Source organism: Rhinolophus sinicus, chromosome 5 (genome assembly GCF_057876585.1).
Source record: "Rhinolophus sinicus isolate RSI-liver-muscle chromosome 5, RSI-T2T, whole genome shotgun sequence".
Taxonomy (NCBI): Eukaryota; Metazoa; Chordata; class Mammalia; order Chiroptera; family Rhinolophidae; genus Rhinolophus; species Rhinolophus sinicus.
Window position 1 is genome coordinate 88,906,967 of NC_142505.1, and position 22,261 is coordinate 88,929,227.

General features: G+C 45.2%; 1 protein-coding gene across 5 annotated transcripts in view; it reads right to left on the bottom strand.

The window, feature by feature from the left end:
- The window catches only part of SH3TC2 (SH3 domain and tetratricopeptide repeats 2), a 108,203-nt gene that overhangs the window by 55,877 nt on the left and 30,065 nt on the right, over positions 1-22,261 (bottom strand). For 2 of the 5 annotated variants that reach the window (XM_074313742.2, XM_019734344.3), the window contains exon 1: positions 610-868. The exons of 1 other annotated variant lie outside the window; for it this stretch is intronic. In XM_074313742.2, coding sequence (XP_074169843.2) covers positions 610-661 — 52 coding nt within the window. In that variant the 5' untranslated portion in view covers positions 662-868. Of the gene's footprint in view, positions 1-609; positions 872-22,261 lie in introns of those variants that run through there. 2 more of the 5 variants (XR_012489829.2, XM_019734345.3) reach the window with 2 other exon arrangements.

The window sequence follows — 22,261 nt, forward strand, 5'->3', positions numbered from 1 at the left end:
GGCCCAATTTTAGCACTGACCGCATCCTGGGAAAGTCATCGGTCCCAGGCAAACCCAGATGGTTGGTCACCCGATGTCAAGTTTCTATGACTTGACAATTTCTTAGAGCAACAACCCTCTGTGGCCTCAAGTTGACGTACCAAAAAAATACATCACATTGTTAACAGGTAGGAGGCAGGAAACTGCCTGTTTTTCTCCAATAACAGCAACCCTGACAAAAATAGAGTTTAGGGACTGAGGCCAAGTTTATGACCACCTATGGGCCCCAGAGGAACTCAAAGCCTGAGCTTTCTTCCTGACCTAGGGAATCCTGGGAAAAAAGGAAGGAAGGGCTTAGTTACACCCTGGGAGTGGCAGCCAAGCAGCACCGCTCCTTGCAAAGCCAGCTCTAAGCTGCTCTCTCAGGAAAGTAGATGTTGCCCAGGCTTTACTCCCTTTTCACAAAGCCAGAATGACAAATACTAACCTAGGAAGAGAAGAGGGAGCCAGAAAGCACAACCATCTCCCCGTCTTTGGGAGAGCCCTTTCCCCAAACCAGCAGACCCCTGAACCCTCACTGGACCTACCGAATCGGGCAAGACATAGGCCAGGGCCCCCCAGGAAACTCACCTGGGCCCAAGGACAGTCTCAGCTCCCCGGGGATGCAGAAGCAGCCACCCATGTGTGCACCATCCTCCCCGGGCCGAGAGCCCTGGGAACACCAGCCAGAAGAGCCCTGGGAGGGGACAGCCTCCCCACGGTGTACCTCCTCCCGCCTCCTCCCTGGCACACAGGGACCAAGGCCCCGCTGCAATGCACAAAGCAGCCTTTGAAATCCCGGCTGCAGCGGGAGGCCCAGGGAGGATGGGAGGGGCTGCCCAGCCCTCAGGCCCCATAGCCTTTGCACGGCCAGGCCTCTGGCTGGGAGCAGAGCTCCTCCCTGCCTCTCTGCAGATTGCTTCATGCCTATCAGGCTGTGGCACATTCCTGGCATTCTAGGATTGAGAGACACAGTTTGGTTCCTGTGGGGGCAGCCAGAGCGGGGGAGGAGGGCAGAGAGCATCCCAGGAATCAGACTGCTGTTCTTGCCCCCTCCCTGACTGACTTGGCCGGCTGACTCGCTGACTCCTGACTCCGGGTGCAGCAGCGGAGAAAGTGATCCCCACCCAGCCTCTCTCTCTGCAAACACCTCCTTTGGAGATCTGCATGAAGCCAGGAAGCTGAAGCTGGAGCTGTGAGCGCTGCATCTGACCTCAACCCCACCAGCATCAATGAGCCAGCTTCTTGCTGGGGAAGGTGCAAAGCCCCAGCACTGGCTCCCAAGGTTTTGGTCAGAAGGGTTCCGGGAAATCACCTGATGTAGCCCAACATCTTACAGGTGAGAAGGTGAAGGACCAGGTATGTTCAGGCTACAAGTATGCACAAAAAACTCGTCACACAGGCCAACCTCTTTTCCATTTTGAATAGTCAGCAGAGCAGGGAAATACAGTTGACACCGCGTGGCTGAATCTCAGAAAACTTCCCATGACATCTCGCAAAGAAAATGGAGATAATACGGCTGAATGCCAACAAAATTAGACAGAGGCATGAGTTGTCTAACAACCAAGCTCAAGGGCTAATTACTTAATGTTTCTTTAATGCCAAGAGCAAAGGTCCATGGTGAGTGATCCAAAGAGTGAGGCGGTGTGGGCCGAGAGAAGGCAGGGTCCTGACGGCTACTTAGAGGCTGAACTTGAGGTCACTCTCACAAGCATTTTAAGGAGGGAAGTGGCCTAGTGAAGTTGAAATGCTGGGAGCAGCACTGGGGTGACAGTGCAAAGGATGGCTCAGGGTCAGTCTCACTGGGCTGGTCAGGAGCATCCACCACACACCTCATCAGCTCAGCCCCAGGTGACAGCATCTCAACCATGTCTCTGAGGTCTGTCTTCAGTTTCAAACCTGACTCATCTTGATTCCCAGTTACGGAATGTTTACTACAGGCCAGGCACTCTTTACCCATGACTTCATTTAAATCCCAGAATATAGGCATTATCATCTCTATTTTGTAAGTGAGAAAATTAATGAAGAGGGTTGTGTAATGTGTCTAAGGACCTACCATCTACAAATGTCAGATTCAGGACTTGCACCAGGTCTAGTTGATGCCACAGCCCAGGAGCTTCACTTTTCTGATTACGGGCTCTTTCCATGAGCACAGTGAGGAAGGATCGGGCTGGAGCAGGGGCAGGGGACACCGGGGGCACAGACTCTCTCTGATCGCAGTGCCACCAAGGAGGATGTTTAAAGTATGCACTTCCCATAACATGTCCCCTGCCTTTTCCTTCACCAAAGCACAGTGTTTTAAGTATGAATTAAGATGTTTTCTTGGGCCCAAGATAAAAGGGGAAGGTTATCTTTAGAAAGCAGCCACTCAAAACTTTGGGAGGTACGTGAGAATCAGACAGTGTAGAGAAACCATGGTGTACCTTGCGACAACACGACAACAAATGCTCAGATTTACCATTCATCCCTGACTTGCCTGCACACCACTATTTTACAGGTGCAGCAACAGAGATCAGACACTGTAAATGATCAAGACCAATCAATGGAAGGTCATAGATGACACCCTGAGGCAGTTGGTTGAGACACACATTTTGGCAAATCTGAAATGAATGGTCCATACTGGATAAAGTCATCTCTTCTGAGATGCAAGAAACCAGTGCTGTTCTGCTTCCGGGTAGTTCAGATGAATTAGCCAGAACAGAGAGCTTTCTGGACAAGAGACAAGCAGTAGGTGCAAAAGCCCTGAGGCTGGAACATGCATGGCACATGAAAGGAAAAGCATGTGTGCTTGGAGTCCAGTGCGGAGCGATGCGATCAGAGAAAGCAGCAGGAGGTCAGATTGTGTACAACCTTGAAAGCCACGTAAGGACGTCATCTTTTACTCTCAGTGAGATGGGTGCCAATGAAGGATGCTAAAGAGAGGAGTCACATGACTGACTTATGGTTTTAAAGGGTCAGCTGGCATTTCAGGAATGCAGCCATTGTAACATCCAGGAGAGAGATGATAACGGCTTGAACCAGAGTGGTAGCGGTGGAGGTGGTAAGAAAGGCTTAGGTATTAGATATATATGTATTTCAATGAAGAGTGTATTAGTCAACGTTCTCCAGAGAGACAGAACCGAAAGGCTATATATGTGGTACAAGGAAGGCACTGTCCAGTCTAAGGAGAAGCCCTGCTAGGCTTCAGGCAATGAGGAACTTGGTGTAATGTCCCCTGGAGAGCTGACCAGACATTCGGAGTTGTCATGGAAACCAGACATCCAGATTTCCAGCTGAAGTTTCCCAACTTTTAACTATTTACAAACTAATTCAGGAAATCTTCCCAAGCACTTTGTGGGACAATGCTCCAGGGCAGAAAAACATGCCTGCTGACCAAATCCAGCCAAAAAGCGGCGGGATTGCCCCTTCAGATATACAATTAAATTGTTTTCTTGGAAATTTTATAATCTAATTGGGATATAAGATATGCTTGGGTACTATAATTCAAGGGAAAAACTGAAAGACTATGTTACGGGTAAAATTGTGGCCCCCAAAAATGATACATTGAAGACTTAACCCACAGTATCTCAGAATGTGACTTTATTTGGAAATAGGATTGTTGTAGATATAATTATTTAAGTTAAGATGAGTTCATACTGGAGTAGGGTTGGCCCCTAAACAACAGACCTTGTGTTCTTATTAAAACAAACAAACAAACAAACAAACAAAAAACCACCGTGTGAAGAAATAGAGACCTAGAGAAGCCATGTGACAATGAAGGGAAAGAGTAGAGAGAGGTACCTGCCAGCCAGCCAAGGACGGGCAGAACTGCCTGCAAACCACCGGAAACTAGGGAGACACAGCGAAGGGTTCCCCTTACAGATGTCAGAGGCACCGTCGCCAGGAAGACACCTTGATTTTGGACTTCTAGCCTCCAAAATTATGACACAATAAATTTCTGTTGTTTCAAGCCACACCATTGATAGGACTTTGGAAGGGCAGACCTAGGAAACAAATGCAGACGCCGTGAAAGATAAGAACAACGCATCACTTATTCACCTTCTGCTGGAAACGTTAACTTGTGAATCATCAGTAGATAGAGCTAATATCGCAGCCATGAGGAGAAAGCGAGCACATCCCAAGAGGAAAAGCAAAGAGAGCTTCATGGAGGAGGTGGCATGTGACGAGGGGCCTTGAAGCACTTTTGACAGGCAGAAATAGGCTGGGAAGAACATCCCAGATCGAGGAAAAGCCATTAGCAAAAGTGCTAGGATTACACTGTAAACAAGTGTAGGGCACAGTCATTGCATCTGAATGAGCTGTAGGAATTATGTTTAATGGAACCAGTAGCAGAAATGTAAGCCTCTTAATTTCTGGTTCATTCATCATTTGTCCATTTTTTCCCTCAAGCATTTATAATAAAATAACAATAAATGTTTACTGAGCTTTGATTATGTGCTCATGTGAAAAGTGTACATTTAATCTTCACCCACCTACTTAAAGATACGGAAACTAAATGTGAGTGACTTGCCCCACTCACTCAGCTGACAGCGCACAGGAGAGTCCGGGTTCCAGCCCGGGCAGGGTGACTCCAGGGCCATGGTCCCCACCACTCGGGTCAGTGCCTGACGCTCTCTCTGTCAGGAGGACCATCCAGCACCTGCGGCCCTATTGCCTGGCAGCCATGAGAAGGTGCAGAGGACCAGACCTCGAGTGAGGTGTTCTCCAGATTTTTCTCTGCAAGGGACGGGAAATGTGCCCTTGCCAAGGGCCGCTGAGGAACTGGCCCAGCAGCAACAGGGGAGAAGTTGCCGCAGACTGGGGCAGAAATCACCAAGCTGCTGGCTCTGACCTCACCCAGGAACTCTCACTGTTCTCTCCAAAATGTCGGTCTCCCAATAGTTTAGTGGTTGCCAGAGGGTAAGGGGGGTGGGGGGTGGGGGGTGGGAGATGAGGGTAAGGGGAATCGAATATATGGTGATGGAAGGAGAACTGACTCTGGGTGATGAACACACAATGGGATTTATAGATGATGTAATACAGAATTGTACACCTGAAATCTATGTAATTTTACTAACAATTGTCACCCCAATAAATTAAAAAAAAAAAAAAAAATGTCAGTCTCCCACTTCTTGGCTCCCACAGCAAACCTGGGGACAACAGCAAGCAGCCGAAGCCTCAGCTGGGAAGGTGAGCAGTAAAAGTGTCCTTAAACAAGTGATGTGTCCACTCCTCACACATCGCTCTCCTCCCGACCCATTTAAAGGTAAAGAAACAGGCTCAGAAAGACGAAGTCCTCTGTGCTACAATTTTAGGCAATTTTGTGGCAAAGCGTCTATTAGAAGTCAAACCTCAGGAAGCTCAGTTCCACGTGCTTCTCAAAACACGCTTCCACTAATCAGCTCACGTTCCACAATGAAACTCCCTAGTGAGAGCCTGGGATAGTGTGTGTGTGTGTGTGTGTGTGTGTGTGTGTGTGTGTGTGTGTGTGTGTCTTTGCCAAGTACAGGAGGCAAGCCCAGGACTGACACTCCCCACCACTCCCAGGGAAAGGAATGTCTCCCAGCCCAGCTTATCTTTCAGAGAAATTGAGGTTTCCAGCATCTGACCCAGTGAATGGGATGGGAAGGAGGAACCCTTCCATCCACCCAGCGAGTCCACCTCTGCTCTTTCCTCTCACCTGGGCAACAAGAGGCCTGGGCAAGCAGCATGGCTGGAAATAGTGAGAAATGGAAGCAACTTAAATGCCCATCAACATGGGAGGGGTCAAGTAATGATGGTGTATTTAGTCAGCAGTGAAAAAGAGTGAAGCTGGTCTCCATACAGAGCCAGGAGAGAGCTCTAAGGCATATTATGAAGCAAAATTAAAGAAATTTGCATACAGTACATACACTATGTACGCATCACATTTATGGACAAAAGTAAACTATGTGGATGCCTTTGAATGTACAGAAAAAGGATCATATCAGCCTGATGATGGAGACCCATTTATTCGCTCCACAAAATGGGAGCCCTCTCTGCGCTGCCAGCACTGGGCTGGGTGAGGGCATCAGCAGAGGGCAGAGCCGACACAGGTAAGAGATGGTGTAGGAGCAGGGTAAGGGGAAAAGGGACATGGCGTCTTTTTATTATATGTGCTTATGTGTTATGACAAGTTGTTCACCCAGAACGTTTAATGATGGTGTCATAATAAATACAAAAATACGTGAACAAAGGGAAGAAAGTGGAAGAAGATAAAAAGGAGGGGAAATGTACATGTAAACACAACATGTCGGAATCCGGTGGGAGGTTGCCACGGGCGCCTTTCAAGCTGTTACTCTTGGCCTAACGTGCAGGATGAGCTCTCGTGCTATTACCAGCTGGAGAAGGTCAGACACAATGTCCCCAGTATCTGAGAAGGAAGAAGGTGTACTCCAGTAACAGAAGGTCCCACAGCTCCCACAGTGTTTGACGGCCCTCCCTCAGAGGGCACTGCCTAGAGCTGAAAGAGGCTGCTTCTCTCCTCCCCTGCTCAAGTGTCTCCATCTGACCAGTGACCTGTTTAGAGGGCCTTCACTCTTGCTGGGAATCCTGGGTAATACCGTGTTTCCCTGAAAATAAGACCTAACCGGACCATCAGCTCTAATGCGTCTTTTGGAGCAAAAATTAATATAAGACCCAGAATTATATTATATTATATTATATTATATTATATTATATTATACCAGGTATTATAATATTATATTATATTATACTATACTATACTATACTATACTATACTATACTATATTATATTATATTATATAAGACCCAGTCTTATTTTTATTATATTAAAATATAATAATATAATTAAGTATCAAAATTCAGATACCTAATTTTTATTATATTAAAATAAGACCGGGTCTTATATTAATTTTTGCTCCAAAAGACTCATTAGAGCTGATGGTCCAGGTAGGTCTTATTTTGGGGGGAAAAAGGTAGCAGAGAAAGCCTCTTCTCTTCTCGAAAACGCTGCATCTCTGCTCAGTCTAAACAAGGGCTTGCACAGTTGTTCACCTGGATTACACCAGAGGACACACCCTTCCCTACCCCAGCACTTCCCAATCCTTGGGCTTGTCTTTTTCTCTGGGCAAAAGGATCAGAAGCTATTGGCTAAGAGGGTAACAGAAATCTTACCACCACTCTGATATGTCTCTGCCTCTCAGTGGTCTATTGGGGCATAGATTTGTGGTCAGAAGATCAGAGTTCAAACCTTGGCTCTGCCATTCTCAAATTGTATACTTTTTCACCTATTTCCTCTTTAGTAAATAACAATAATAATTATCATTATTAAATGAAGATAACAAAAAAGTTCTATGTCACAAAATGGTTGTGAGGATTTAACAAGTTTTTATAGGTGTTAGTTTTTCACTTGTGTAAATCTTGCAAATGTGTGTGCACATGCGTGCACGTGCTATCACTGTTCCACTAGTCTTCTCCGTGCATCTGAAGCTTGCAGAATTCTGAGGAGGAAGGGGCATCCTAGGCGAACAGAATGTGCCTGTTGGCTGTGACAGAGACAAAATCGCAGTTCCAACCAGAAAGCCTACAAGGAAATGCATCCAAGAAAAACCAGACCCTCCTGTCCTCGGAGATAGTCAGCAAGAACCCTTTAGGTCACCTCAGGCCAAGGCATCCCGCCTAGGCCGCCCTAACTGCATTTCTGTCCTTACTCCTCGACTGGCCAACAGTTTCAAAGACATGAGTTTTACAAGCTGTTTACTCAAGAAAGAAAGATAAAATCGTGTGCTCAACTGTTTTCATCGTTATGGTATTTGACTTTGTGATCTAACAAATCTGTTTAAAGCAAAAAGAAATGTTTTGTGTCTCTCTCTCTCTTTTCTTTCCTAGGTATTTTCATTGTTAAATGTCACTGGACGACCTTGAGCAAGTGAGCCATATCCCCTTCAATGCTTCCCCCTCTTCCTTATGTAATGAAATGTTGAGTCCCCACACCATTTGTGTCTTGCTCCTGTGAAGACTTTGTCCAAGTTCCTCTGGAAGTGAGGTACCCAGACCTGCATCCAACTGTCCAATACAGCTGTGCAATTTGTTCACAGCTCTGAGGCACTGTCCCCTCCTTTGTTCTACTTACTGTATTTCTGCTAATGGATCCCAAGCTTACATCAGCCTGAGGAGTCAGGAGATAGCTCACATTCTATTCACCTAGAGAGATTTATCAAAATTCAGATACCTAGATCTTGCCCAGGCCCAGTGAATCAGAATCTCTGGAGGCAGAATCCTTGGAGGTCTTCTTTTAGACCCTTTCTACATGATTCTAATGTGCATCCAGATTTCAGCAAGTAATGTCACAGTGGTTTCCTTCGCAAGGATGAGGGACAGGCCCAGGTGTAGATTTCAGGGGTCCATTCGCCCAGCTCTCATTTCTTAAATCTTCTGATCCATACCGTTAATTAAAAGCCTTAACCACAAGGGGGAAGCACACGCAGGGACACTCAAGCTTTCTCAGTGAAAGGAATCTGAGGATCCCTTTCATTCCTCAAGGTTCAGCATCCACAAATAACCAAATAACAACTTATTATTTGACAGGCGTTCCCTGTTGATAAAATCCTTCATCCCACGACATCTTCACCCCATATCCATGACAGAGGCGTTGTACCCACCATTTTGTAAGGGATGAAGGGTTGGCTGAGAGAAATCAAGCGACTTCCCTAAGGTCTTATTGCCAGTAATTGGCAGAGATGGATTTTCACAAACGTTCCAGCCTGTACCGGCACACACAGTAACTTTCACCACTTAAGACATCCAAGAGGACATGAAATAGATACATAAACACAGTACCCCAACGTCTCCCTCGAGCAATATCTGTCTAATAATAAAGATCAGAATTATTTCAACCTACACAGAACCACATATGTGCAGGTGTCAAGCAAATGAGCAAAACAAGTTTATCATATAGGCACTTAATTTTAGAGGTTTCAACAGGACATGAGCATCCAGGGAAAGTAGAAAAGAAAAACCATTTACATACAGTGGGCCACGGCTTCTCAAACTGTAATATGCATGGGAATTATCTGGTGTGGTAGGCAGAATATGGCCCCCCAAGTATGTGCTAACCCCCAGAACCTGTGAATATGTTACTTTACATGCTAAAGGGACTCTTGATATAATTCAGTTAAGGAATTTGAGAAGGGGAGATTGTTGGGATTATCTAGATATAATCACAAGTGCCCTTACAAGTGGGAGGCAGGAGGGTCTGAGTCAGAAGATGTGATGACAGAACTAGAAGCAGAGGTCAGAATCAGAGACAGAAATTTGAAAATGCTACTACTACAATGTTGGCTTTAGATGGGAGAAGGCACCATGAGCCAAGCCATTTGGGAAGCCTCTAAAAGCCAGAAAAATCAAGGAATGAATGGATTCTCCCCTAGAATTTCCAAAAGGAACACAGCTCTGCCAACCGACACTTTGATCACAGCCCAGTAAGAGCCACTGACTTCCAGAAGTATAAAATAGCAAATGTGTGTTGTTTGAAGCCAGTAAATTTGTAATTGGTTACAGCAGCCATAGGAAACAAATACACCTGGGACCAGTAAAACGCAGATCCTAACCTGGGTCTAGGGGGAGGGGTAAGAGGCTCCCACGGGAGCCTGCTGGGGGTGCCTGCGTGCTTGTCCTTGAACTACACTTTGAGCACTGAGGCCGCCAACGATTCTCCCGGCAGCCGTTCCTTCAATGTCTGGAGGCCTCCAGTTAGCATGGGATGGGATCAGTGACTCTGCAGACCTCTGAGTCCCTTATTTCTGACTGTACCCCAGCTTCTGTACAAGAAAACTGTGCAGATCTCTCATCAGTCTTACTTTCAATGTCACCTATGCTGAGAGGTGCCCCTTTTATTCCCTGTTTCTGCCCCCTCTTTATTTAGTTCACAGCCATCATAGTCTGGCTGTTTATCATCTTCCTCCTCATGTTTCTGCTGCCCCCGCCCCCCAAGGGGTGGGACAATGCCTGATGTACAATAGGTACTCCTACGTGAATGAATGAATGAATGAATGAACTACAAAATTAAGGAATCCCTTAGTTCTTTTTCAAATAAATGCCTGCCAAACTATCTTACATCTTGTATTTGTACAAATGAATTTTTTAAGCTATATAATCCAAGTTTACATTGATCCAAAAAGCTTTATCCTCTCAGACTGGGCTCTACATTCCAAGCAGATGAAATCAATCTGAACATTGATCTTTCCCATTCATGTTTCAGATTTCTTCCCAAATTTAGAAAGCCTGCGATAGTGGGTCAGTTCCCGAGAAGCAGACTCTGAGATGAAGATTGGTAGGCAGGAAGCTTACGGAGACACGCTCACAGGATCCATTGGGGTGGGGATGAGGGAAATAGGACTGGGCAGAGGGAGGAGTGGGATGCAAGGCAGACCCAAGAGAGTCCTCAGCTGGTTCCCAGGGGGCTCGGCAGTAGGCATGGCCCTTCAGAGGTGCCCTGGCACAGGGGCAACAGGTAACAACCCGTCACTGGACTGGTTGCTTCCCTGTAATGAGCAGCCATGAGGGCAGTGTGGCCCAGAGGAAGCATGACTTGGGGATGGCACGCTGCAGGTACAGGCAAGCCCCAGAAAAAGACTCAGCTGAGAGCTGCCCACCTGAAAGCTTCCAGGAGGGGGAAGGAGTGGGCAAGTCATGGTAGGTGGGAATCTCGGCAGCCTCTACAACACTCACCACGTATGCCTTGTTTCTCAGTCATCGGGGAAAAGAAACTATTAAATCAAGCTAAGCCCAGGAGAGAGCTCTGTGTCACAGCAACATGAGCTAGAGCAGAATATGAGGTCAGACAATTAAGGTCGCAGACTCATCCTAGGAAAAGTGCTACATACCTCATGGCTGAATATCACTGCAGTCACTTTTGAAGTACTCCTCTTGGAAAGCTATGCACCGATGCCAGCACCTAGTCCACCCTTCAAAGTGATTTTGGAACTCTTTCTGGAATGGCCATCAGAGCTGTCGTCATATTACCCTTGAAGACCTGAAGGTCATCAAATTGTCTTCCTTTCAATATTTCCTTTATCTTTCGGTAAAGAAAGAAGTCACTGGGGGTCAGATCAGGTGAGTAGGGAAGGTGTTCCAATACACTTATTTGTTTACTGGCTAAAAACTCCCTCACAGACAGTGCCGTGTGAGCTGGTGCATTGTCTGATTCAAGAGCCACAAATTGTTGGCGAAAAGTTCAGGTCATCTAACTCTTTATGCAGCCTTTTCAGCACTTCCAAATAGTAAGCTTGGTTGACTGTTTGTCCCATTGGTACAAATTCATAATGAATAATCCCTGTGATATCAAAAAAGGTTAGCAACATCGCTGCAACAAGTTCACGAACTGAATTGTCAGACCTCTATACACATATTAATTTACTCACTGCTTCACTCTCGGCACCAGAATTGCCACACATTGTGAGAATGACAATTCTGACTTGGCCCGTTTCACTTGACGGGTAGCTGGATCTTCAAGTTAGAAAGATGGGGGCTTTGGGGGAGAAGAGAGCCCTAGTGAGGGCAGCCCCGGCAGCCTGGGACAGGTGAGGTTACAGCCACAGGGGAAGTTGGCCTAGAAACCTTTCCTCGTTCCCCTTGATAAAGGCAGAACAAGTGTGGCCCAAAGCTGTCACCATGTGGTTTTCCAATATCTAGAAAATGCTTCCTGTTTCTGGGTGAGCGTTCTTAATCTCCCTTCCTGGAATCTAAGCGAAGTTCAAAACCAACTTGTAAACAAAGAGGTCCTCTGCTCCCCAGGTCTCCAGTCCATTCCCTTGAAAGGAGCTCTTTCTCTTCTGACTACTTTTCCAGCTGAACCCCACAGAAAATCCCCCGCCCCCCAGGCTGCCTCTTGCACCTTCCCGGTGGCCACCAACTGTTGTGGGCATTCTCAGGGGTGCAGCATTTTATTTCTCTCACCCTTTTCATCGTGTCCTATAATGGCGCAGGGAAAGGAAGATCGTTTTCCCAATAGAAGTTATCTGGGGCTTTTAAATGGCCCAGGGTTCAATGGTCTCCCCTAAGAACCTAATTCATCAGCATCCAGCTGGTGTAGGTGGAAAGAATTTTAGACAAAGAGAGATGAGGGCCCCACCTCCAAGCCTGAGGCTGCCCCTGCCTCCATGTGAGGCTGAGAGGCTGAGCAGCTGGTCCAAGGGTGGAGCTCATCAGCTATCAAATGGGAATGGAACCCTGCCTGGTAGGCTTTCCAGAATGATTGCCAGGGGAAAAATCAGAACTACTGTGTCTCCCTGAAAATAAGACCCAGCTGGACAATCAGCTCTAATACGTCTTTTGGAGCAAAAATTAATATAAGACCCGGTCTTACTGTACAATAAGACCGGGTCTTATATAAGACCGGGTTTTATATTAATTTTTGCTCCAAAAGATGCATTAGAGCTCATTGTCTGGCTAGGTCTTATTTTCAGGGAAACACAGTATCCCTGGGAGAATTTTGTTAGTTGTGAGGTGCTGGGAGGTACTGGGAGTGTGTCATTAAACAGTTCACACAACTGTTTGGGAAAAATGTTTGGTCAGAGAGAAGAAAATTAATCTCAGCCCGGAATAAAGGAAAAGGATTCAAGACCCTGTTGCCTTCGTGTATGAATTTCATGCTGCTTTGAAAATACTTTCATTCAGATCCTTACAAGCCTTTAGAAGGTCCTAGGAACAGACAGCATCAGCGCAAGGCCTTAGACCTGCCTGCCACTTTCTGCACTGCACCCTAGGACGTGGTAGGAGACCATCAACCCTCATTGCTCATGGCTGAATCTCATTGGTTCATAATGTAGCCATGCTCCCAAGTAAGACGAGCTGTCACTTGCTCATCGGTGCAGACCTGGGTTGAATTAAGAAGAGATGAAAATGCCCCTCCCCACAGTACCTTCTCTCCTTAAACAAAGCAAGGCCCTTCCCTTCACCGCATCCTTTCCTTGAGACAACATGATTCCCAACTTCAAGAGAAATGTAGGAGAGGTTACCATAAATGTAAAGGTTAGGAAGGAAAGGACCATCCAGTAAAATTGCTTTATAGTTAGGTGATTTAGACAAAAATCTAAGAAGAGGTGACACAATGTTGAGAAATCATGAAGCAAGTCTGACTCTAGTCAGAAGGAAGCTTGTACAACCGACAACAAGTTCATTGAATCATTGAGAAAAGAATAGAATTGCTAAGGAGTGGGAAGTGGGGTTGAAGGAATGTCAGGGCTGGAAGAAAACGATCACAAACAACAGAGATCTTTATGCCCACCCAAGCTTGGCTGAAACTAACTTTCCTACCGTAGAGTTGACATGGGAGTAAAGAATTTTCAAACTAGAAGTTCTTTTAGAAAGTATCACATCTAGAATGTATCTAGATAGTCTTTAGCCCCAGAACTGAACCATTTTGTTTTTTTAAAGAATTTTAACTTGGAGCTCAGTAATTAACAACAAAGGTCACTTACTGAGCCCTTATTGTGAACCAGGCACTGACCGAGTGTTTTCTGTATGTTATCTCATTTAATCCTCAGAACAGTCCTGGGAGGCAGCACTATTATTATTCCCTTTTCACAGATGGAGAAACTGAGGCACCAAATGATGAAGTCCTTGCCACACAGCTAGGCTGTTACAGAGCAGGACACAAGAGCTCCCACGTTTAAAGCAGGGTAGAGGGCAGGCTGTAGAGCGGGGAAGGTATCAGTAGCCTTCTCACTTATCCTTCTCTCCTACAGCTCAGATGACCCTGTTTGAAAATTCTCTGATCAGAAAACCAGAAGATAAACTGAATTACTCAAAAACAAGGTGGGATAAGAATGTGACAAAGGGAAATATATTAATATATGTTTATTAGGTTGGTGCAAAAGTAATTGGGTTTTTGCAATTATTTTTAACCTTCTAAACCACAATTACTTTTGCACCAACCTAATAGCTTTAAAGAAAGAAAGGGAAATCCCTGGGGTCCAGAAACAAGCACAGAGATCAAAGTTCTATGGGAGAATGGGAGCAGGTGCCGTGAACTCAGCCAAAACATTGGTCCTTGGAGCTGGGGCTGGTCCTCTAATGCTCACCCCACCTCTCTTACTAGAGGGAAGGGCCTATGGGAAATAGAGCTGAAAAGCTGATCCCTGCATAAAGCTTGAAGCCTGGAAGTGCTGCCATTCTAGCAAAAAGGAATTAGAACACTTCATTCCACCTTCCAAGGACACCCTGAAGAAGCTACACATTTGTCTGTCAAACACCCAGGCCAGCCCCGTGAGACAATATAGGACCTGCACTGACCATGCACTCTGCGGGAATCCCAGCCAGGGGAGTTTGTGATACTAATTCTCTAGAAAGACAACAAACAATTGCAAAAACTACTCTATACGGATAATTTAACAGTGTACACTTCATGAGAAGCTCATTTATTTTTTATATTGAAGCGTAGTTCAGAGTAGTTTATAGTTAAAAAGATACAGATCACACAATGAAAAGAATTACCGAAAGCAAAAACCAGCAGATGCAACCAGCCAGTGAATGAGCATTGCGATCATGGGAAATAAAAGAACTGGAAATGAAGGAGAACTAGAATAAGCAAGGTGAAGTGATTGAAAAGAATTAAAAAATTAGGAACCATAATGAAGGAATAGTGCATTATGGGGAAAGGAACAGATAAATTTGATAAATAACCAAATAAAACTCCTAAAAACAAGGCAACTGCAATTAAGGATCACTGGGAAGGATAAACTAAAGAGTCAACATAGCAGAGGGAAAGACAGTGAACCTGAACACACATGTGCAGAAATCACCCAGAATGCAGCAGAGAGAAACAAGAATTAACCAACCACGATGCAGGATAGAATGAGATGCCCAAGTAATCTAATATGAACTTCCAGGAGGAGAGACTGAGAGTCAATATTCACAGGAAATATGACTGAGAATATTCCAGAATTGAAGATACGAATATTCACATTTTTCAAAAAGCACACCAAGTTCTGAAAAAGCTAAATAAAAATAACATATTTTTACAAACATAATTTCTATTTCTTTAAAGATTTTATCTGTTCAGGTCTTTCTCCTAATCCTTTCTGGATTTAATTTCTATTTCATCTAACTGTTCAGTTTTACAGAATGAAATAATTAAATAAAAATATAAGAACCTAAATTGAAAAAATAAAAAACAAAGAATATAAAAAGAAGGAAATAACAATGCTGAATGACAAAATCAATGAAATATTTCTATGTTTTAAGAGCTTGTTTTCGCGCTGCTGCTGTACAATTAGTGACTGATGCTGGCCTCTGTTTGCTTCCATGACAAACGGGCTACTTTCCCATGTGCAGGTCAGAAGTCCGCGTCTGGGGTAATTTCATTCTCAGTATACTGCCTCTGGAGTCAGTAAAGCCTTCAGACAGGGAGGGAACCGGTGGGAAGAGGATGGAGACTTCAGCAAGTGCTGGACCATCTTCAGAAACCTGACACCAAACAAACATAGGCTAAGAGTGACACCCAGTGGCCACACAGCGGCATAGCACACAGGAATGATTCCCAGGCCTTCCGCACGCTGGCTGGGGCGGGTGTCCAGGTTGTTGGTGGGGTTTTCCTGATCGCTGTTTCAGGGATGTCTGTAATCTAGAGGGCGCTTTGTGGGGATGCAATGAGCCAGTTCTCTCCTCTCCTCTTCGCTGCCTGTCTCCTGGCTCACTTTCCTCTTTCCTACTGAGTGTGCCATCTGGTGCATTGGGTCCCTCAGGTGACACTGTGGAAACAGGAGAAGGTCTCATGCCACTCCTGCAATACAGGGGCTGATGGCCTTCAGGGTAAGAGCGTATCCCCTACAACCAAGCCCGCTAAAATGGGATAAATTAACTAGGCTACCTGGAGAAGGTAGGAGAACCACTTCCCACAATAGCCGTTCTGTGCTGTGTATACAGCATGTGCCCCAACACCCCTCTGGATAAACCTGCAGCCAGAGCCTGCTGGGAGCAGATAAATTCCCTCTCTCCTTCCCAGAGCTGTGGCATAGGGTCTCTGGGATTTTTATAGTTTGAACTGCTTCTTTGCTCTTATTTTTTAAAATCCATCAATTGTACATCTACCTCAGTGCCTTGCATTTAGTAAGTGATCAATAATTGTTTACCAGTTTTGTCTGGTTAGCTAATAAAGAAGGGTCTCCTTGGAGACAAGAAGCCACATTTTCACATGGCAGTTCAGAGGAATGGTTAACATTTACTTTAGGTTTATTTACAGGCAATTCAAGATCTTTCAAAAGCCAACTCTCCACATCCTCTTCAGGAATTTAATTCTTGCGATTTTTAGAGCCAGATTAATTCCTCCATGTCAAATCCCACGGATTGGCTGAGCTGGGAAGTGGCTGTCTCTGCCTGCCTGCTCCATGCTTGCCCAAACTTCTGCGTTTGACTGTAACTAGCCATAGTCCAAATGTCCTTTCTCCTCAAGGCCAGATCATTTCATCAACAATCACCTAACAGAACCAGCATGTCATAGGTGACACAGGAACCCAATTCAGTGGGGCTCAGGAGAGAGGAGGAGAGAGAGAGAGAGAAAGAGAGAGAGAGATCCTCAGCCTTAGCAATCAGAGGATATACACCACGAAGGAAAACATAGCTGAGCTGAACCTAGGAAGATTCAGGAGATACTGAAGATGTGGGAGGTAGGGATGGGGCATAGAAAGCAGTGGGAAAGAAATGGATGAAGCCTTGGCAGTCAAACATGCAATGTATGTTTGGCAAATCATACAGAGTCCATGTCCACTATGGCGCCCCGAAACCATATGGAGTATAATATTGTGAGTCATGACGATGGGCCGTGGTGAAAAAATGGCAGCCAGATTAGGAAGCATTTTTGTGGTCAGAGATTTAAATTAACTGTGTAGTTAATTTAACTACAAGGTTAGTTAATGAGTGAGGAGCATGATGGAAGATTTGTAACCAAGTAAATGTCATAGTCATTTGTCATAGACATAAAGTTAATGTCCTTACAAAGATGTATTTGGATGTGGTATCTAGACAGCAGATGGCAGATGAGGTATGAGTTTGCGCATGGGTCATATTCTTCCACACATTTGGTCTAGCTTGGTAAATGTACCGCATGCAGAGAAAAAATGGCCATAATTATAGGACATCATGTTCGATAAATATCAATTACGTCAAGATGATTGAGAGTCTTCAGATCATCTTTATTTATACTGACTTTTTCTGTTCTTTCAGTTGTGTGTGATTTTTTTGTTCTTTTAATTGCTGAGAGATGTTAAAATCCCCAGCTGGGATTATAGAATTTCTGTTTCTCCCTTTAATTCTCTCAGTTTCTCAATTTCTTCTTTGTGTATTTTAAATCTCTATTATTCAGCACACCCAGGAATGACTGTATGTCTTCTGTGTGCTGTTGTAGCCACTGCAGGCTTCTTGTCATTCGTTTTCACATCTTTTTCAATCCATTTGAAAAATATTAACCTATCTTAATATTTAAAGTATATATCTAGGGAATAGTGTATCATTGGGTCTCACTATTTTAAAAATCAACTCTGACAATCTCTCCCTTTTAATTAAAGTGTGGTTTTACAGTCTTCTGGCCCCCACGATTTGTGATGAGAAGTCAGAGGTCTTTAGACTTGATTATTTTTTAAACAAAAATTATTCATGATACTTGTTAAACCTTATCAAGAAGATTTTATTCAAATAGGACTGCAGTGGGGTTTTGCAATAGGGGAGAGAGAGCAGGCTCAACTCTGAATATAACCAGGATGAGTGGAGCTTTATTGAAGGCGCAGAATGGGGGTCAGCAAATGGAAAATTGCTAAGAGGAAACTTCAGGGATGGTTGCTAGACCTGCTCAAGAGGATTCTTGCTGAAGGCAAGCAAGAGTCCGCTAGGAAGAATTGGATCTGATAGGAAGGGTGATCAGATACTGTGGGGGCTTTTTGCTAAACTGACTCAGCAGGATTCTTGCTAAAACTGGACTAAGTGGACCCCGGACAGAGCCCAAGGGTGGGGTCTACTCAGAAAGAAGACTCAGAGGAGCTTCATTCCAGTTTGGTCCTACAGGTGAGAAGGTGCAGGACCAGGTATAAGGCTACAAGCATACACAAAAACGGTCGCACACACCAGCCTCTTTTCCATTTGGGACGGTCAGCAGAGCAGGGAAATGCAGTTGATATAGTGAGCCTCCCTAGAAAAGCCTCCCATGAGATCTCGCCAATGAGATGGAAAAACTATGGACTGAATGCAAATAAGGTTAGACAGATTTATGACTGATAATGACCACTAATAAGTTACTTAGTGCTTCCTTGGATGCGATTTTCTGAGCAACTTCTCAGTCTCAGCATTCATTCCATTTCAGGTCAAAATTTATTAAAGTCTTGGATGAAGTCTCAAATTCAGTCCTTTAAATAATATTGAATGAGTACCTACTCTGTACTGAGCACTAGTAAGACTGGGTGCAAACAGAGCTGCTGCCCTCACAGAACCCACAATTAAAGTGTCCTACAAATGACTGTGCAATAAGGGCTGCGCCAGGGAGGAAGGTAAATGCTACAAGAGCATATAAAAGAGGAGTTTCCTCTCGGCAGGGAAATTAGGAAAGGCTTCCCTATAGAAGTGACACTTAAGCTAATCTCTGAAAGATAAATCGGAGTTATATGGACAAAGAAAGGAGGAAAAAGAATTCCAGAGAGAGGGCCCAGCGTGCCCCTCAGCGGTCCTGTGCCAGGAGGGACAGTGACTAGTGTAAGGGAATGAAAGGCCAACGAGCAGAGGGTGCAAGAAGCCATGAGGAGCTGCGTTCATATGCTAGAATGGAAGCTCCATGAGGACACAGAATTTCTTAGGCGTTTGCTCACAGCTGTATCCCCAGTGCCTAGAACTGTGCCTAGCACATAGTAGGTACTGAGAAATAGTGAATGAATGAATGAATGAATGAATGAATGAATGAATGAATGAGGATGTATGAAGCTGGTGGAGTACACAGGGGCTATAAGCAATAGAAATGTTGAATGGGTTTAGGCAATGGGATGTTGTGAATGATTTCTCTGTTTTGCAGAGATTAGCCTGGCTTTGGTGTAGTGAAAAAACTGGAGGGGACAGGAATAGATGTAGGACCAGCTAAGATTCCATGAAGGCAGCTCAAACAAGCTGTGGTCGTGCAGGGAGAGCAAAGTGAAGAGTCTTGAGAGACGTTTAGGGGACTTGGTGAGGGAGTCCTGGACACAAACTAATCAAAGTTATTGGTGAGGGAGGATAGAGGACACATGAAAAAACAGAATCAGAATTCACCATGATCTCAAAAAGCTTGAAGGAAATGTCACAGGAAGATAAGCAAATGAAATAAATACAAAAATCTTAACTCAAAAGACACTCAAAAATACTACGATACAAGTACAAGTAGGGAAAATGGCTAAAAAAAACACCTAAAAGAAACATGTCAGAGTATTAGGAGCCTCAAGTTTCAAGCATGAATATTCCGTAAGAGAGGCTACTGCACACCAATGCAATTTAGACCCCACAGGGAGAACTACTGAGTAAGAAAACAAGATGGCAAATCCTGTTGTACTCTGAACCGGCTGATGGGACCACACATTCAGCTCTAGGGGACAGATATTAAAATAGACATTTATTGACTAGAACCCAATAAATGTCTGGAAGGGGCAACTAATAACATAGTAGAGCAAGTCAGTAATGAAGGAATATCAAAGTTAACAGAGGACGTTTAGCAAACATGAGAAAAAACTCGGAGGGATTAGTCACAGTTAAGTGTTTAAAGGCTCTCATGAGAGTGAGAGATTTACTTTGTGCTTTCTGGGAGCCTAATCCATGGTGGGTGTTACAGGAACAAAGATTTCCACTCAGTGGCAGAAAGAGTTTTCTAAATCAATCTGTCCCAAAATAGAAGCCTCAGCAAGCCTTGAGCCTCCCTTGGGGAGAATGCGCAGATGAAGGCCAAGAGAAGTCAGGGCGGGGTCACGAAACACAAGGCCTGTGTTTCCGGCTGCTTGGAGACTGACCTTGATCCTCAGAGCCACCCAGAAGCCTATGAGCATTTCAAGGAGGGCAGCAGCCTGATTCCATTTATATTCTGGAAGGACCTCTCCAGTGTTGAGAATGGTCTGGGCATCAGCCTCAACACAGTGGTTAGGAGTGTCCGGAGCAGGCACCAACCAGCTGAAGTTACAAGAGAAAAGGCTAGAAGAAGCAGCAGAAATGCGAGCCTTATTTCTCCATCATCAGTATCATCATCACCATCATCATCATCATCATCATCAAACATTTATTGCTTCCCTGGTACATACTTAACATCAGGGGTCGCAAAGTCCTAAGTCAACAAGGGCCAAGCAGGTGAGTAACGAGGCGGAGTTGGCTGGGTAACACCCGCTTTCACTTGCTTTCGCGGGTGTCAGGGGAAACAACAGGAAGAGGTACAGCGCTGATGCCCAGGGGAGGACAAGCCCGGCCTAAGGAGGAAGGCCCTGCCCTGCTCGGGGGTTGGAGAATGAGATGTAAAGCATGACCAGACCGTCTGATGTGGCACGAAAACAGACATCCACCCCTTCGAGTGAGACATCCTCATTTTTCAAGGCTGGACAGGTAAATCAAAAAACTGTCTGACACCCAGTGTCGGCCACGACTTCAGTGCAAACCAACTTGCCTCCAGGCCAAGTGCAGCCCAAAGGCCTCTGCTTTGCAACTGCAGGTATAAACGCTAAGTCCTCCTCCTGCAGAGCTCACAGTTTACTTGGAATAATAAGATAAGCAGTGGGGTTACACATTTCAAGGGAAAACATGGTGGGATCCATTGACAGATAAGAACAAAGGGGGATATATTCACACTTTTACTCATTCAACGTACACTTATCACCTACCATAGGCCAGTCATTATTCTAGGGAGTAGAGGTTCATCAGTGAAAAAACAGAGGAAATCTTTGTCCTCGAGGCTATTACAGTCCAGTAAAAGGATAAAGATAATAAGTACTATTTAAAAAAAAAAGATTGCAACTGCCGGGGTGTAATTTTTATTAGGGCAGAGAGAGATGTGGTCACTGAGAAGGTGACAACTGAGCAAGACTTAAGGACAGGAGGGAGGGATCCACGGACATCCAGGAGAAGGGCATGCTGGGAAAACGGAAGAGCCAGCGCAAAGGCCCTGAAGCAGGAGTGTGCCCAGCATGCTACAGGAAGGCTAGAGTGGGAAGTGTTGCTTGAACAGAATGAGCCAGGGTGAGAGATCGATGAAGGTTGGGCAGGAAGCAGAGAGCACCTTAAAAAAGGAGACATTGAAGCGTGTTAACTAAAGATACTACATAAAGCTGTGGACAGAGTTAAGGGAACCCCACAAGCACAGGCCCTGGCGAGTCAGCAATGGCTGGATGTCCTTAGCACTCCTAGGCCAGCAGGGCCCAGCAGAGGGCAGGATTGCTGGAACCTGGAGAGAGCTGGCTGAAGGTCTGCTGACAGGAGAAGGGGTCTTGGGTGAAGGAACACAGTCATGAATAGTCAGGCTTAGCGGAGACGACAACAGAGGACCAAGTACCCCAGCCTCCCTCAGCTCCATCTCTCCATCCTGTACCAGTGCCTGCCATCAACGGACCCAACTACAAGCCAAAAGGCAGAGGAGCATGTTTGGAGACTCCTGCAGCAAGTGTCCTGAGGAAGAGAGCAGGGTGGACAAGGCTGGAGCGCGCATCTGGAGGAACAAAGGAGAATGTCCAGGATGGAGAGAGTGCTGAGAGATGAGGTCAGAGAGGTGTGTGGTTTTGTAAAGACTGGTACACCCTTTGGAGAACATTGGCTTTTCCTCTAAGTGAAATGTGGGGCCCCTGCAGGATGTTTACCAGAAGATCGATATGATTGACCTATATTTTACAAAGAACCACTCTGGCTGCTCTGTAGAAATGGTCTGTGGGTGAGGGAAAGGCAAGGGTGGAGGCCATTGGCCTGACTTGGCCCACGGTGTTAGCAGAGGAGATGGTGAGAAGTGTTCTGGTTCTGGTATGTCCAGCTAGAGACTATGGGACTCTGGATGCATTGAGTGTAGGAGATAAGAGGAAGGGAAGCATCGAGGGTGACTAATGTTTGGACCTGAGCCCCTGATAAGATGAAGTTGCCTTTAGCTAAGAAGAGAGAGCCTACAAGTGAAGCTAACTTAGCTGAGTGGGTGGGTGGGTGGGTGGGTGGTGAACTCATGTTAAATATGGTCTATCAGACATCCAAATGGAGATATTAAGCACCGAGTTGGATCTACTAGCTTGGATTTCATAATATTTGGACTGATAATATACAT